The sequence below is a fragment of the Physeter macrocephalus genome, chromosome 1 (assembly GCF_002837175.3).
Source record: "Physeter macrocephalus isolate SW-GA chromosome 1, ASM283717v5, whole genome shotgun sequence".
NCBI classification, from domain to species: Eukaryota; Metazoa; Chordata; class Mammalia; order Artiodactyla; family Physeteridae; genus Physeter; species Physeter macrocephalus.
In genome coordinates this window covers 94,153,344-94,170,688 of record NC_041214.2, presented here as the reverse complement: position 1 = coordinate 94,170,688, position 17,345 = coordinate 94,153,344, and the positions used below count along the sequence as shown (strand labels likewise).

The 17,345-nt window shown below is 48.5% G+C and overlaps 1 protein-coding gene across 4 annotated transcripts in view; it reads right to left on the bottom strand.

Annotated features, from left to right (window-relative positions):
- Positions 1-2,981: 2,981 nt before the first annotated feature.
- GPR156 (G protein-coupled receptor 156) overlaps positions 2,982-17,345 on the bottom strand; it is a 94,731-nt gene continuing 80,367 nt past the window's right edge. For all 4 annotated transcript variants that reach the window (XM_007104838.4, XM_028493283.2, XM_055085094.1 and 1 more), the window contains 2 exons: positions 10,323-10,481; positions 2,982-6,040 (listed from right to left, as the gene is read on the bottom strand). In XM_007104838.4, the coding sequence (XP_007104900.1) occupies positions 4,727-6,040; positions 10,323-10,481 (1,473 nt within the window). In that variant the 3' untranslated portion in view covers positions 2,982-4,726. The remainder of the gene's footprint in view (positions 6,041-10,322; positions 10,482-17,345) is intronic.

Sequence of the window (17,345 nt, the reverse complement as noted above, 5' to 3'; positions counted from 1 at the left end):
AGGACCCCACATGCCGCGGAGCGGCTGGGCCCGTGAGCCATGGCCGCTGGGCCTGCGCGTCCGGAGCCTGTGCTCCGCAACGGGAGAGGCCACAACAGAGGAAGGCCCGCATACCACAAAAAAAAAAAAAAAAAAAAAATTAGTGGAGAAGAGAGCCCATCTAAAATGCCCTCTTTTGAGAAAGGGTCCAGGCACTATCACAAAGCATTTAAACTTCAGTGAATCAACAGCACTGTAGTTCAGTCCGCGATGAGACATCTAAGCCCTGCTTCCCAGGTGACCTCAGCTCTTATGAGTGGCCTCCCTGGGGTCCCCCTTGAGACAGTTCTGGCGAGGCCACTCTTTTCTTGATTTCTTTTGACAAACATCTGCTGAGCATCAACCCATGCACCAGGCACAGTGCTGGGTGCTGGGGACACCCAGATAATTATAACAAGTTGCAGGCTCAAGAAGCTCACAGTCTAGCGGCAAAGTAGAGAAATGAACCAATGGTTACGTATACACTCAAGAAAAGGCTCTGCAAGGGTTTCCCTGCCCTTCTTCATAGAAGTGAGCCCCACTTTCTGTCAGCTCAGACCGGAGCCAGCACATTCATTTACAAGAGAGGTGATGTCCACGGACAAAGCTAAGCAGGGTGCCTTTGGTTCTCTGCCTTCCTCCTTACCACATCTCCCTCATCTCTCTCTCTGTTTTCTGGACTTCTTGTCCTCCTTCCCTTCTTTTTCCCTGCCCTCTTGCTTTTCTCTTAGTCACCCACAGACCTTTCCAGGGCCCTTCCCAAGCACTTGTTCTCTGAACCTACGTGTCTTGCTAGTATATTTAGACATCCAGAGGTAAGTCAAAGAATGAAAAGGGTTGGGAAGCATTGACCCAGATCTTGTCAAACTCGTAACAGGTTATTTTGCCTCGTGACACTGGCATTTCTTTTCTCTTTGTGACCTTGATAGTGAACTGAACATTCCAAGATGTTCCCTTATTCAAATGCAGTTTGGCTGGGGATGCTAACATCAGAAACAATTCACGGAGAAAGAGATCAGAGTGGGTACCAGAGGTGAGGAAGAGCAAAGTTTGAGAACAAGTAACCTCTCTCCTGCTTTCAGTTCCAAAGCTGCCATCTCTGCATTAGACCTCCCTTAACAAACACTGGGAGAAGTGCAGCAGCCAGAGGAAACAGAGACAACTGCTTTGTTTGGGGCTCAGGGAAAGGGGACTCGGGAAGATGATGGTGAGAAAGATGAACAGACTGTCCTGCTAGTACTGCTTGCTATTTAGTTACAAGCCTGTGAGGAAAGCATCTTTAAGAGAACACCTTTAACACAGTAACTTTGTTTCTCTTCCATTAACTCTGTCACTCTACCTCACCTCCAAGAGACTTAAAGTACTGTCTTTTTCAGAATTCAGTTACTTCTGTGTTCTTCAGTGATGTTGTTTCTTGCTCTTACCTCATCGAAAGGCAGTGAAGCCAGATGGCTCTATCTCCCTTTTTGCTGCATTACAGGTTCTCTGCCTTCCTTTGTTTGTTTTCCTCTGTTTCATCCACTTATCTGCCCAGAAATCCATCCAACATTTACTGGGCTCATACTCTGTGCAAAGCTCTCTGATGGCTACTCTTGAGGATACAAAGATGCAGAAGACACACTCAGTGCTTTCAGGAACTTGCAATCTATGAAGGAGACACATCTAAATATAATAAAATAAATACAGACACAGAAGAGATTTTTGTGGAACGTGCATTGACTTTTCTCTTTACCGTTTTCAAAGTGAAATGGTTCGTTAAAAACATGCCTCCTACATCTGATGCTCTTTTCTCCTGAGCTCCGGGGAGGCCAAGTTGATCCTTTAAGGAAAGAGAGTTTGACCCGGGCCAGAGACAGGGGCAGACTTTGGGATCAGGATGGACACCTCCAACCCTAAGATTTCAATCAGCAAAACAACAACATATACTTGGGTAAGAAGCAGGATGGGCTCCATGCCAGACCTTACGACCAGCAGAGACAGGCATAGCCCCGATGATGACAGCAGAGGCAATGTTTACTTCTCTAGGATTTCTTTGCACCAAGTTTTTGCCCTTTCTTCAAGAGCATAACAATCAAGAGCGGGCTAGAAGTCATGGCATACTCATTCTTTCAAGAATTTCATCACTGGATTAGCTGGTCTTGAGTAAAAGATCTAGGGAAGAAACTGGTGAGGAGTGGGTGTGGAGGTAGTACACAGTAAGCAATAGATTTGGAGACAGTATTCTGGGGCAGGAAGTTGTGGTGCTTGGCATACAGTTTTCAAACCAAATGATAAATAAGGAAAATATAGGGTAGATTCTCCATCTTTTCAACAAAGTCTAGCAAGCATTACAAAGTCATTCTAGCAAAAATGGATGCTAGAAGCTGCTATACAACTAAGTGTGAAGCATGGTCCCCAAAACATCTTTCTTCATTTAACTAGGGGATGTCATTTTTACCTGGGAATGCTCTATCTGAGCCTTGAGGGATGAGTCATTCACAAGATGCACAAAGAGGGGAAAGAAATTCTAGACAGAAGAGAGATGGAGATGTGGAAGGGCTGGTATGAGGGAACTGAGGGTGTAGGAGCAGAGAGAGTGAGAGAAGCACTGCCAAGTTTAGAGCCTGCATATTCCACACTACTGAACAGTAGGCTGCTAGCGGTGACATACTGGGAGGAAAGGAGCTGAAGGAGGTGAAGCCCAACCACAGGATCCCCAGTGGGTGGGAAGAACTGAGGGTCTCCAGAGTTTCCTCTACCCACTGGGGCAGGTGTTTCTGGGATAGGAAGCTGCACGGGGAGACCACAGAAGAATCTGTTACAAATGGAAGTGTGGTAGAAGACACACCTGGAACCCAGGGTAAGCCAGCAGCAACTCTAATGGCTGCTGCATTTCCACTCCTTTGGGTGGTTCAGTCTTGTCTGTGCCCCTCCTCCCCAGCCCCAAACTACAATTTCTGAAGAGACTTGCCTTGAGAGCCATTTCTTTTATTAAGGTCTCACTTGGACAGCATACAAACAGCACAAGCAGAAACTACAAGCCCACACGCAGAATAAATTATGATATTTGTATTTAAAAGTAGACAACAGAAGAAGCTGTGTTACAGGGAGGGACTCCTGGTCCAGTGTCTGGAGATTCACAAGGTGTCAGCAGCCGCCAAGAGTCTGTGATACATCTTCTGTGAGACATTTAAAGCCACGTGCTCCCCTCCAGACATACCTAATGAGGCCCAAACTCCTGCACACAAGCATAAGTACACACACAGATGCACACACAAGTGGGGGCAGGGAACAGCCTGTAAACAACTAGCTCAGCAACAAGTGAAGTGGACCCAGCTGTGTTCTCCGTGTGGCTCTGGCAGCAGATGAGATCCTGGTACTTATCTTTCACCAACTCCCCGGCTGCCGTGGGAGGTGTAAGTGGGCCCCTGAGGCAGTGAGGCAGTGGAGGGCTGCTTCCCGAGGTGAGGGGCCCAGTTTTGTCATCCTGGACTGCAGGGTGAGTGCACTGCAGCTTCCTACACTACCCCTGCTTTGCTGTCTGGCCTGCCACGCTCTGCCCGCCACTCCCAGAAGAACAAGTGAAGAGATGTGCCCCAGGGAAGTCTACCCACTTGGAGTCCTGTGAGCTGTGGCCAAGTCTCACATGGGCCCCTACATGGGCCCCTCTCCAGCAATGTGATGCTGGGGAAGCTACCTCAGTTCTCTAAGCCTCATCATCTCCATCTGCAAAAGTGGGAACGAGAGTATCTACTTCATGGGGTTATCATAAGGAATCACCGATATTTGATATTTCCAAGTACCATGCTAGACTCAAGGTAAATGTTCAAAACCTGTTTTCTTTCCTACCTTCTCCCCCATTTCTTCCTTTCTATTTTCCCATTTTCTGTTTTTAGGTTTATGTAGCCATCAGTGGTCATGTAGCCCTAGTTGGCATCCTCTTGACCAATAGGGCCTCCCCAACCTCAACAGAGATTGCCAGTGTGTGCTTCCTGCTATTGCAAAACTGCACCACTGGCAAAGTCAACGCGGTGGGCCTCCGGTGCCATTTGAGCCCAGGAGAGAGATCTGGGTCACCTGTGGCCCCATGGACACCTGACTGTCTCAGGGATGATGCTGAGGTGCCACAACGGTATAAAGACATGAACACCAAATAGAGGTGTACAGGTGGCTCTGAGCTGAGTCTGGCTGGAAGCTGGGACCTAGGGGTGCTGCTGTTCACAAAGTTGAGCAGAAACAAAACCACCCCCTGCTGAGAGTGGGCCACCCAAGGACGCAGGAGATGTCTTCCTAGCAGGTCTGCCACCAAAGAGCCAGTTTGATGGATCACAGTTCACAACTCTGGTTCTGCAGAAATTTTCCTTCCATTTCTCCATCTGTCTGTCCACCCAGCCATTCATCTGGTATATACGAAGAGTTCTGTACATTATAGGCTGACCAGGACAGAAGACCCTCTGTGCTCATTTAGCACCTTTTATCCAAGGGTGTCCTTTATGGGCACTCGGCTGCAGTCTTTTACAGGAATGCGGTGAGGTAGGAACAAGACAGGCAATACCCCTCCTTGTATAGATCGAGAAGTGCTCCAGGTACCACAGTGTTCAAGTGAGGATAGCTGAAACATGGTAAGGGCTGGTCCAAGGCAGGGCACTGGTCTATTCCCCGAAGGCCACAACAGGCCATGGTATGGCTTGTCCCGGACAGAGCTCTATGTCCAGACTTGCTCTGCTGTTCACACCAGTGTGGGTTTCAAGTCATCTTTGAAGTTCACGATAGGCTTCGAGCGGGCCCACAGCTTTTCCCAGGAAGCCAGCCTCCCAGCAGGCTCAGGGTCGCTGTCTGACGAGCCTCTGTCACTGGAATCAGAGGAGCTCTGGAAGCAGATATCACAATAGGGCCTGTGGCAGCGGCAGAAGAACTCGTCCGAGCTGCTGGACTCTGTGTCGAGGTAGCTGCGTGGAGGAGACAGGGAAGGGCAGCCTGGGGGCGCCGGGGACCGCTGCAGCTCAGGCAGGTCTGGCGAGGCTCTGGCTCGGCGTGGGGCAGCGGGGCACAGCGCCCGGCCGGGACCAGAAGGCTGGTGAGAAAGGGCTGCGCGGCTCCCTTCGGCTCTCTGGGGCTCTGTCTGGCACTGTTTGCTGCCCTCCGGGGAGTCTGGCTTGCCTTGAGGAGCTGGGAGTAGTAAAGGCTTCCCGCAAGAGGGTCTTGCTACCCTGGAATCCGCAGTTTGGGGGTCCAGGCAGGGGCTGTCCCTGTCCTGCACATTTCGCCCAGTGCGTGCCCCAGAATCAGCCCGGTTTACCCGACGCCCCACAGAGAAGGGCACAGAAGCTGGCAAGTGCGAGCGAGCCCGCTGTGCTGCGCCCCTTCTCCTCACCATGTACGGGCTGAAGCCCAGCTCCTTGGAGAGGGGCATCTTCTGGGGGCTGCGGCAGGCACTGCTCTTCCAGGGCTGCTGGGGACAGGATGGGGGAGAGGGGACGGGAGCCTCAGGGCCCAGGCCCAGATCTTGGAGGACTTCCTGAAGCTTCTCCCTGATCACTGAATTCACCCTTGACGGTCGCGCTTGGGGCCCCTCTGACTTCTCCAGCTGCCCCTGTCTCTGGAGAACAGAGCCTTCTCCACCTGGCATGAGACCTCTCTCCGCACCCCCGCTTTGCTCAGCCTGCGGCTTCTGGCTGCAGCCCAAATTTAAATGGTCAGAAAAGTCTTGAGAGGCAGCAATTTTCTCCTTCTGCCCCGGGGAGGGGCTGGTGTCCTTCACAGGCCCCTTGAGGCCTTGTACACTTGAGGCAGGTGCTGAGGTACTCTGGGAGTCCTGGGTGGCCGGGCTGTTATCACTCAGAGAATCAGGGAGACATTTCAAAGACCCTTGAGCTGCTAGGCTATGGGGAGGGGCTGCAGCCAGGATGTCCTTGCTGTGGGAAGAGGCAGGCGGGACAGCCCCCTCGGGGGGGTCATAGGTGCACTCAGCTGACATCAGCCTCACCAGCTTCTCTTTGGCGTTGTTTACTTGTTCTTGCAGGCTTTCAATCACAGCATTTTTCTGTAAAACAAAAGCAAAACCATCAACAAAAGATGCTGCTGAGGGCTTTCACACTGTCTCCCATGGTGGAGAAAGGGTGGCATCAGAAGACATTGGTTTAAATCCCAGTTTCTCCACGTATTAGCTGGTGATCTTAGGCTCTGAGGAGGTCCCTCCTTGAGGTGAAATGAGATGATGCATACAAAGCATTTAGCACAATAACTGCCATGTGTGCTCAATAACGGTTTACTATGATTTATCGTTGTATGATCTTAGTCTCCCCATATATCCCCAGACTGTGGCACTGTCTGCGAGAAGGGCGGTCGGGGAGGCACAGTCTAGCTGCCTGCTGGCTGCTGCAGCACCCTCTCAACTTTGCTCAGAACGCAGGGGGTCAGGTCACTCTGCAGGACACCAGTCAGAACAGTGTTTGGGATGGCCCAACTCTGGGTGTGTCATACTTCTGCAAAATACAGATGACCTTGAGGCATCTCTGAAGGGGATGAAGGAATAGGGAAACAAGAATTTTGCCACTTGTTGAACAGCCTAGAAAATGGGAAGAACAAGAAGGATGGAGATTCCTGGGCCAAAGTGACAAGACTGGAGCCAGGGGTGGGGGTGGCGGGGTTAGGGGGGAATGAGAATCTCAGGTTGGTGTTATCACCTCCCCTGGCTGGAACTTGCGGGTAGGAGGCCAAAGCTACCATGTGGCGCTATCAGCTGTCGGTATCTCCCAAAGGAGTGCAGGCATCAGAATTACTGGAGAAGCTCAAAAAAAAAAAAAAAAAGGGGGGGGGTTATTGGGCCTAAGTCCCTGATAGCTTGATTCAGTAGAACTAGAAGGGAGCCCAGAAGATAAATGAAGTTGGGCAGTTCTGCTAGTGAGCTGCCTACCTGCTGCATGGCTGTTAGTTGATAAACAGGCTGTGCCCGGGATGCTGGCAGGTGACAGCTGCAGAGATGTGCCTGTTCTAACTGCAGGACCATGGGGTACGAAGTAGGAGGAAGAGTAACAGCAGTGGGTGTGCCCTGAGCATCCTTCGGTGCTACAGCAGCTGATCGTCTGGTTCAGACCTGATGTCCACCTTCTGAAATTTCTGATGTTCAAAGGCAGTGGAGGAGGAAAGAGACCATCGTGGGGAACTGACGGGTCTTGGGGCAGATGACACGGGGCCGAGAGTTTGGAGAAGATAATAAGAAGTGCTTGTCCAAATACCAAAATGCTGCCTCTCTGCTGTCATCCTCTTTAGAAGCTGAGGATGAGCATTTGGACGTCCATTTATTATGCCCTAGAAGTAAAAGGAAGTTTCCCTTCTTTAGGATTCCTGACACAACTCGCCTATGAATTGAATTTGTGGTTTCTTCTCAAGTAGATATGGAAGAGTTGCCCAGAAGTGAACATTTGAGGGAACAGTAAATTAAGTAAACTAGTCCAGCAAGAGTCTTCTGGCAGCAACTCCAAGGCAAATCTATGGCTCCCTACTTCTAAGCAGGAAGGTGATTTTTCTGATTATTGGTACTCCCAGTTTCATCCTGGTTTAGACTTCGCTTACCCTCAGGAGAGAGTTCCGAACCAGTGAGCAACTGGTGAATAAGCGGAAGGACTTGCAGCTGAGCCCCTGCCCGCTCAGTCTCCTTTTTCCTCAGCCACAGAGCGGTAAGGGCTGGGCGTTGCCGCGGAAGTGTAGGTGACTCAAGGACTCGCCAGGAGCAGAGCGGGTGAGTAACAGGAAGACGCTCACTCAGGCTCTTCGTGATATCTGGGTGGTGCCAGGTATCTCTTTGAGCATCTCACAGGGGTGACGGCGCTGGCTGCACTGGAGGGACCCCAACTCTCTTCCTCCTCACCAGCCCTTCCTCGTGAAGCCCACCTGGCACATTCTCATGCTGGCTTCAGGAGGCCCTACCACCTCCCAGAGTTGGGAGGGAGCCATCCGCTGATGACAGCTACCCCAGCAAGTGAACTCTGAGTGCTGCCTTTTTCTGCCTTGTCCACAAATTCCTTAAGAGTATAGGAAAACAGTGTAAACCTTGAGTTGGGAATAATACTCTTCTCTAGCAAACCAAACATCTGAAGCTGTCTGGTGACAGATTCAGAAACATCAGCCTAATCAGTAAATCTCCCTTCTTACAGAAAAGGAAGTGGGACTCTGTTTTCACCGTGGCTGCATACTAATCAGAAGCGTGGTTTGCCACTGTGAGACCAAAATCTGACTGACCATGGCAGCTGCATTGAAACGAGCTTATTAACGATCACTTTTGGCACACCCAGGGAAGCAAAACATCCACAGGCATGTTTCATAAGGTGCAGGCCACAGGGAGAAACGGAATCTCCCCTTCTTTCTGTGTTTCAAGGAAGAAAAGTAAAGGTGAGTTTCCTTTGCTGCAGAGTGTGGAAGGGAGGTTCTTCAAGCTCTGGGAAGGTTCTACCTGCTGGCCTCCACACAGCCTGGGATGTCAGGGATGGATGCTGCCCCAAACAGCCTTTGGGGACCACTGCCATGGGGAAGGGGAGGCAAGAATGAGAAGATGCAATGCCCAGATGGTGCGAAAGTAGGAGGAGGACACCAGGGCGGCAGAGGGGCTGCAGAGGAGGGAAATGCAGCTGAGAAGCTGGGGTTACGGAGGCAGGAGAGATTCTTGTGTTTATCCACTGGGCAGTGCTGGAGCTGAGGATTCAGACACTGGAAACTCTCCAGGCCTGCCACAGGGCTCTGGGATGGGCTGCTGGTTCTCAGGCCTGCTCTGGGAAAGGTGTTCCAGGTGTGGGGCGTCGGGGACAGGAGTCCAGCATTTTACTACCTAAGCATCTGCTCCCTATGAGGGCCCTGCCTCTGCAGACTCAAGGCATCTTTTTGGTAGAGCGGATTCAGTCACTGCGTGGGAAACAGGGTAGCGTGGCTGGAGTACAAAAAGAACGTCACAAATTACCATAAGGCTAAAGAGTCAGGCCACTTGGCTGTTCCAACATTAGCTGATTGTGAATGAAAACCATCCTGGGTGTTCTCGCCAAGTTTCTGGCCTTCTGTTTAGCTGAAAAAAAAATGTTTCTCTGAAGACTTCAGAGAGTATCAATGGCAATGCTACTCCCTTGCCAGGTGGGAAGTAATCTGGCTCTGAAAAAAGGTCCTGAATGCTTGATAAATAGTAAAGAAACGGACGAGTATTACTCTGATGGATAAAAAAGGTCCAGAACCAAGGGAATGGTGCGAGGGACTGAGGGTGCCTGGGGAGCCGAATCCCTTCATTGGTTACGTTCCTTAGGTCCCCGTCACACCATCCTTTCGCACAGGGACTGTTGGTACCCAGTGTCAGTCCAATAAGAAAAAGCATAATTTCCCATATAGCACCTACTCAGGTACGTTCTCTACTAAAACAAAAATATGGAATATAATTTAGTTAGTGTGAAAAAACTGGCTAATTCCTCTGGGCCCCATGCCTCCTCTCTGAGGCAGTGCAGCCTCAAGCTTTCCCATGTGCTTTCTTCAAGCCCACATCACTCTGCCCAGTTCTGGGAGAGGTGCCAAATCTGGCTGAAGAACAGAAGAAAGAGGACTGGGGGCTCCCTTGTCTCTGCCTTGGCGCTACTCTGATATTCAGAGGCTCTATTCATCCTTCCTCCCCATCTTTAGACACCTCTTTATTTTCTGGGTTGGTAGGATGATTGAGATTTCTAGTTAGCACCTGGAAAAGACAGTAAGGAACCCCATAGGATCTTGGAAACAAGGGCACTACTCTCTGCAAACAAAGAATGTATCACACAGCAGAAGCTAGCATCCACTACTCCTCAGGGCCTTTACAATGCTGTTCCCCGCACTTGGAATGCTTTTCCCTGCACTCTTTGCCTGGCTAATTTGTAGTTAACCTTCAGCTCTCAGCTCAGAGAGTCTTTTCCGACCACTCTAAATTAGGTTCCCTTGTCCTCACCACTCTTTCCTCCCACTCTGATTTTTCCCTTCATAATTCTTATCACCATTTATAACTATATGGCTACTTGATCAGTATCTCTTTCCTCCACTACACTGTGAGCTCCATGAAGGCAGGGATTCTGTTTTGTTCGTCAGCACTTAGCACAATGCCTGGCACACATCTGTCCAGTGAATGAATGAAGTGGGTGAGGGTCAGCAATGGGAGGGGCACTGGGGAAACGTTGAGGTTTTGCTTGCTGCTAAGGGAGACCAGAATGGCTAGGAACTGGGGAAATGGGAGGAGGAGAAAGAATGTTAGCAATGAGGCATATGGGGCCCACCAATGCATGACTGGAGTTCTTTATAGAGAATCCAGCAGGCAGGGTCTCGCTTACTTCTGTGAGGAGTCTCTCCATGGAGTTTTTCTCTCCTCTAACGTGGCAGCTCTGTTCCTCGCCATACTGGGTGTGCAAGCTTTTGCTGGGAGTGCTGAAATATTTGGCCATGCGTCTGATTGTTTGGTTTTCCTCTTCAAATGCCTTCCATTGCTTCAGCTGTTGGATAAAAGAACACATGTTATTTATTTAATTACACACCCAGAAACACATTCTCTCACTCTTTCTCAAAAACACCAAGGAATGACAGTATCATAGATAAATGCACAAACTATTCTCTCCTCAAAATGTACTTTACTCTGGAAAGTTCACAGACAGCAACGACAGAAGGTTTAGAGAATGTAAAGGTTATATCATTTAAAAAATGCCAAAGGAAGGGACTTCCCTGGTGGAGCAGTGGATAAGAATCCACCTGCCAATGCAGGGGACAAGGGTTCAATCCCTGGTCCAGGAAGATCCCACATGCCACGGAGCAACTAAGCCCTTGCGCCACAACTACTGAGCCTGCGCTCTAGAGCCTGTGAGCCACAACTACTGAGCCCGCATGCTGCAACTACTGAAGCCTACGTGCCTAGAGCCCGTGCACTGCAACAAGAGAAGCCACCGCAAGGAGAAGCCTGCGCACTGCAATGAAGAGTAGCCCCCGCTCGCCACAGCTAGAGAAAGCCCACGCACAGCAACGAAGACCCAACGCAGCCAAAAAGAAATAAAATTAAAAAAAAAAAAAGATGATATTAAAAAAAAATGCCAAAGGAAGAAGATGACAGGTTGATGAAACAGAACAATTGGCTGGACCCATCTACCAACCCACTGCTGGTCAAAGAAAACCAGAGCTGAGGTGGACTTCTAGAGCCACATTCTCAAGCCAGAGTTTAGGAGCTATAACAGGGTTAAGCAATCTAAACACTGTATGTTTCAAATGAAGCTGGTTTTAGTTGTACGCAGCTGTTCTTAATTATTCTCATGTGTTGAGCCACGGTGTGCTTACTGCTATTGAAAACCCAGTTCCTTCTAGAGGACTTTTTTTTTTAATTTAATTTTTTTTTTTTATACAGCAGGGTCCTATTAGTTATCTATTTTATACAAATTAGTGAATACATGTCAATCCCAATCTCCCAGTTCATCCCACCCCCACCCCTGCCTTCCCCGCTTGGTGTCCATACGTTTGTTCCTTCTAGAGGACTTCTAACCCAAGTCAGTGATCAAGGCTCAGAGAAACAGAAAACCACAAATGTCAATAAAAATGATAGAACATCAGGTCTGCGATCTGTCTTTTTTCCTTGACAAATGAGGAAAGACTCAGAAGGAGGATGATTTGTCTAGGTCCACATGGCTACTTAGCAGCAGAGGCACAGCTGTAACGAGGGCACTGTGCCACACTGCACGTCCTCAGCTGATGAAGAGAGACTGTCAACTGTGAGGGTCCTAGGGAACGTTTTTCAGGAGATACTGGTTTTGAGAACCAGTCTATGGATGCACGGGCTGGTTTAGTTTAACAGGGATGGGACTGAACAGAGAACATTCACAAACAGGGACACGCTCCTGAGCCTGTGGGACACTGTCTCTTCCTGGCGAATGCCAGGGACATGATGCCAGGGGAGGCCACAGTGTTGGAGGCATCTCCTTTTCCCTTAGGGATTCTCATAATTAAGAGCCCTAGTGATGGATGCTGGGCACTCTGGGACCTTAGCTCTAGAAGTAATGCTGAGGTATCTGTGGGGAACCTCACAGGGATCCTGGGATGTCTTTGCTCGCTCATCAAACATTTACTGAGCTCTGACTATGGAAGGTAACCTAAATTTGGTAAATCTCAGATAGGATTCTAAATCCTGCCATCAATTTCAATACCACATTCTGCCCAAGTCCTCTTGGGTCCTCTGTTAACTCAGCATGAGTCCTTCATGGTACCAGGAGTCTGTGTGACCTGTGCTGGGTCGGGCCAGGAACCTGCCCTGTCAGATGCCCTTCTTGAAGCCCCCCTCCCCAGGGTGCTGTCCTCTCAACACCCTGCTCAGGAGCTACTGGAGCCCAGCACTACAGGGTCACTGTACGGCCATGGGTGGATGGCGCTGACCGCCAGCGCTGCTCTCCTAGCACTGGCCCTAGCAATGTTGCACTATCTCTGTGCCTCCTCAGGGCCCCCTCATTTCCCTAGAAGCACAGCTTTTCCTTTCTCTCCCCCCCAGCACCTCCAGACCAAGCCCTCCCTGCAGAGCTGCTGGAGGAACTGCTCAACATTGGTGTAAGGGCACTTCCAAGGCTTTTGGTCTGTCTCACCCTAAGCTGGCTGGGTGGAGCCAGGGTGGCCCTTGACTAAAGCCCCCTGCCCCTCCAACCCCCTCCCCCTTAATTGCCCATTTGTGAAGGTCCTGGTCCTTAAGACTTGACTCTTCAGGATTTCTGGAATATGGCTAGAAATGACCCTTAGGTCATAATTTCAGGACCTCCCCACGGCCCTTCCTTCAGAGGGACAGGGAGTCTTGTTTTCTCAGCATCTGGGTATGTGTGTGTAGCAGGCAGAAAATGGCCCCCAAAGACACTTCTCTCCCAATCCAGGAACTTGTAAATATGTTACCTTACATGGCAGAAGGAATTCTGCACGTGTTATTGATTTTACAACTGTGAGATGGGGAGATTATTCTGGATCATCCAGGTGGGCCCAATGTAATCACAAGAGTCCCTATAAGAGGGAGGCAGGACGGGAGATGTGACAATGGAAAGAGAGGTCAGAAAGAGAGACTTGAAGATGCTGTGCTGCTGGCCCTGAACGTGGAAGGAGCCGTGGATGGAAGAAAATGCAGGAAAATGCATGGAAACAGATTCTGCCCCAAAGTCTCCAGAAGCAATGCAGACCTACTAACAACTTGATTTCAGCCAAATAAGACCCATGTTAGATCTCTGACCTCCAGAACTATAAGACATTAAATGTGTATTGTTTTAAGGCACTCTGTTTGTGGGAATTTGTTATAGCAGCAATAGGAAACCAAACAGTGGGATTAAGTCTCGGGTCTTTAATGGGGTGCACCGGGGCCTTCAGAAGTTCACCCCATGTGCCTCTCTCACCTTCTGCCACTCTCCCCTTGTTTCAATTTGTGCTTCGAAAACAGCAAAGACTCGTGGTGTTCCAAACACCTCCTCTTCTCTCTCATACCTCTCTGCCTCTGTCAGAGGGTTTCCCCCTTCGGAAATGCCACCCCTTGCCCTTCCCCAGTCTGCGCTGTGAACATTTCTTACTCCTCATTCAAGGTGGGCCCAAGCACCTCATCTTCTGAGACGGTGTCACCGAGTTCCCAGACAGACTGGGGTACCCCTTCCTTAACATCGTGTAACATCTTCACACACTTAACACGGGTTATAAATCCTTTCAGGTCAGCTCCCAACTAGACCTAGAGTGAGGCCGTGTGTTTAACTGCCTGTTCCCAACAGTTAATATTTGGATGGACAGATACACGGACAAATGAAGGAAGCTTTCCTTTAAAAAGCTCATTTGTCTGGTAAGAGCGCTGAGACATTTACAGAGGACCATAAGGCAGAGTAGAAAGTCGTGAGTACCTTCCTGGAGGAGGAAATGAAACACTGCGGGTTTAGAGGATAAAATAATGTCCTACCTCAGGACCCACCTGCCTCTCAGAGGTGGAGGGAGGGGAGGGTGTGTGTGGGAGGATGGGTCACATCTAAGTCACCAAAGCAGAGGCTGGCTCACTACTGGTGATGACCTCAGCGTTTGGCGTAAACACTTAGGCATTTCCTGAGGGCCTGTGGAGAATGCTACTTAGTCCACTTAGCTCTTCAGTCACTTCATCCATTTCACCCAGCTTTCTGGCACCGCCTACCTGCCCTTGAGGTGTCTGTGCCTTTGCTTTCATAAATCCCTCCCATCACAGTCCAGTCTAAAGGCTGCAAGAAAGAAGCCTGCCTCCCTGCTCCCTTACCTCTCCTTGTGGCTCTCCTCACACACTTCTCCAAATTTGCTCAGCTGTCCTACTGTCCTGGGAATATCCAGTCTCTGGTCTCACAGGGAGAATCTTTCTTCAACCAAAGGCCACAGAGTCAGAGGGGAATATCGATTCAGGGGCACACAGAAAACCTGAAAAACCTCAGTTACTTTTATATTTTGAAAAACAATTTACCTCCTACACCTAAAATACAACTGACTATAAAATATATTTTTTTTGTTTCAGATCATGGTCAGTTCAAGAGGAGGAAAAGCATGAGAGAGAAAATAGAAAAGATACAGTATGAGAAAGGAAGCTCAAGACAGCTAGGAGGACTGAGATAGAGAGAAGGAAAGAGAAAGGCCAACACAGTCCATCTGCCCAGTTCCGGTACCCCAGCCCCAATAATTCCATTTCCACTCCCACTTCAACAAACCAAGTGTCTGTTCTTAGTTCAAACCCAGAAGACAGATTCCAAGATGAACTTCATCTTGCATTTTTATGTCTGTGTATAAGATGGAAGCGCACCTAAATATCACTATGGTCCCAGGTCCTGAGGATTTAAACACGGAGGAAAGTGGAAATCTTGTGCCTGAGGCTTAGGATACAAGAGGGACAGAGGCGAGGGTGGAGAGAGGAAACCTAAGGAGGGCCACATCAGGGAGTTTACTGATTCACTCGATTTTCACATGGAGGGAGGTCTTGTGTTAGATCAGGAAAGCTTTCTTCTAATAGTTCCTTGGTCATTACTTCTGCTCTAAATTATCTTGTTCTCTTTCAGAGACTCCTATTAGCTTTAAATCATATCCCTGGACCGGCTCTCCATATTTTCTAGTCTCTCATTTTTTTCCTGTGTCCTTGTTTTCTGTTTCCTTAAATTAACCCACTAATTCAGTATTTTGCCATGTCCAGCTGCCTATTCAATGCTTCTATTGGCGTTTTAAATTTAACACAATCTTTTTCATCCTTATTCAATATTTCATGATCTAAGATTATGTCGTTTTCAGATGTCGTTTTCATAATGGTTTGCTTTAGTCAAAGAGGGGCAATAACCTTTGAATCCTATTGATAAGACTAATCAGATACCTTCTACTTTTTTTTTTTTTTTTTGCGGTACGCAGGCCTCTCACTGTTGTGGCCTCTCCCGTTGCGGAGCACAGGCTCCGGACGCGCAGGCTCAGCGGCCATGGCTCACGGGCCTAGCCGCCCCGCGGCATGTGGGATCTTCCCGGACTGGGGCATGAACCCGTGTCCCCTGCATCGGCAGGCGGACTCTCAACCACTGCGCCACCAGGGAAGCCCCCAGATACCTTCTAAAAACCTTCTATTTTACTTCAGAGGAAGGTAGCTTCTCTAAATCTTCAGAAATTTGTGGTCCTTTTATTGTGAACTGCAGAATCTCTTCATAGATCCTTTCCCCCTGAATTTATAGTCTTACGTGGGGAAAGCTATAGTTTCCTGGTTTACAGTAAATACATTCTCTTGGCTTTTCCCTCATCATCACAAGATGGCTGCCATAACTTCAAGCATCAAAAACATTCAAGGTAGGAAGAAAGGAGAAGAGGCGATGCCAGCCAACACCATAGCTTTTTTTAGGAAAGCAAAAGCTTTCTCAGAAGCCTCCCAGAAAACCTTCGGTGTTCAAAACTGTGTTACATGGGTATACCTAGCTATAAGGGAGGGTGGCAAAGCAAATATTTAGCTCTTTCAGACTATATAGTAGAGATGATCAAGGAACAAAGGGTTTGGCAATGGTTGGATGGGTTACCAATCAACAATGTTGGCCCCAGGGCCTAAGAAGTGGGCTTCCCAAAAGTCTCCTCTCCACTCTCTTTTACCCATCTCCCAGGGAGGAACAGCCCTGGCATTTCATAGCCCTTTTCTGCTACATCCCAGACAAATAAGACTCAGCTCTCATAGGCTTCCTTCAATCCAGTTCTTATAACATTAAGATTCAGCAAAAATTCCTCCAGTTTCTGGCTCAGAGGCAATGCCCATCCTTGATTTTTAGTGCTGCTGCTACAGATTTTTCCATATTTGTTCATCCTCTTGAGTATTTTAATGAGAATTTATGAAAGGGAAAAAGAGTAAAGGGCCTCTGCCTGTGTCATACTATCGTGCCCCAAAGTGCACTCTTCACTTTTATAAATACACTGCCACCCTCCATTAGGCAACACTTTAATTACCGGTTAGGTCCCTCATGGAGAAGTCATACATGGTCAACTGGTAACTGCACTGGGAATAAGGATAGGGTAGTGAGGGTGCCGTGGGATGAGGGAAGCCTCGGGAGGAAGAAAAAGAGAACTAGAAGGGACACAAAACAAGTGCTTAATGCCAAGCTCATTAACTTGGATGTATGTGGCTCAGTGGTACCCTGGGGCATAACGTGAATAATTTAACATCACTTTCCTTTCAGAGCTTATGGATTCCTTCACCTTTCTCTCTGACTCCCTTTCTTTCTGTTTGCTGTCTGGATATTTCTCCTTCTATCTTCCTCCCTTGTTTGATTTTTTCTTAATCCTCATAATAAGAAATACATTTTATTTTATTTTTTTAACATCTTTACTGGAGTATAATTGCTTTACATTGTTGTGTTAGTTTCTGCTGTATAACAAAGTGAATCAGCTATACGTATACATATATCCCCACATCCCCTCCTTCTTGAGTCTTCCTCCCACCCTCCCTATCCCACCCCTCTAGGTGGTCACAAAGCGCGGAGCTGATCTCCCTGTGCTATGCAGCTGCTTCCCACTAGCTCTCTATTTTACATTTAGTAGTGTATGTATGTCCATGCCACTCTCTCACTTCGTCTCAGCTTACCCTTCCCCCTCCCCGTATCCTCAAGTCCATTCTCTACTTCGGCGTCTTTATTCCTGTCCTGCCCCTAGGTTCTTCAGGACGTTTTTTTTTTTTTAGATTCCATATATATGTGTTAGCATACGGTATTTGTTTTTCTCTTTCTGACTTACTTCACTCTGTATGACAGACTCTAGATCCATCCACCTCACTACAAATAACTCAATTTCATTTCCTTTTATGGCTGAGTAATATTCCATTGTATATATGTGCCACATCTTCTTTATCCATT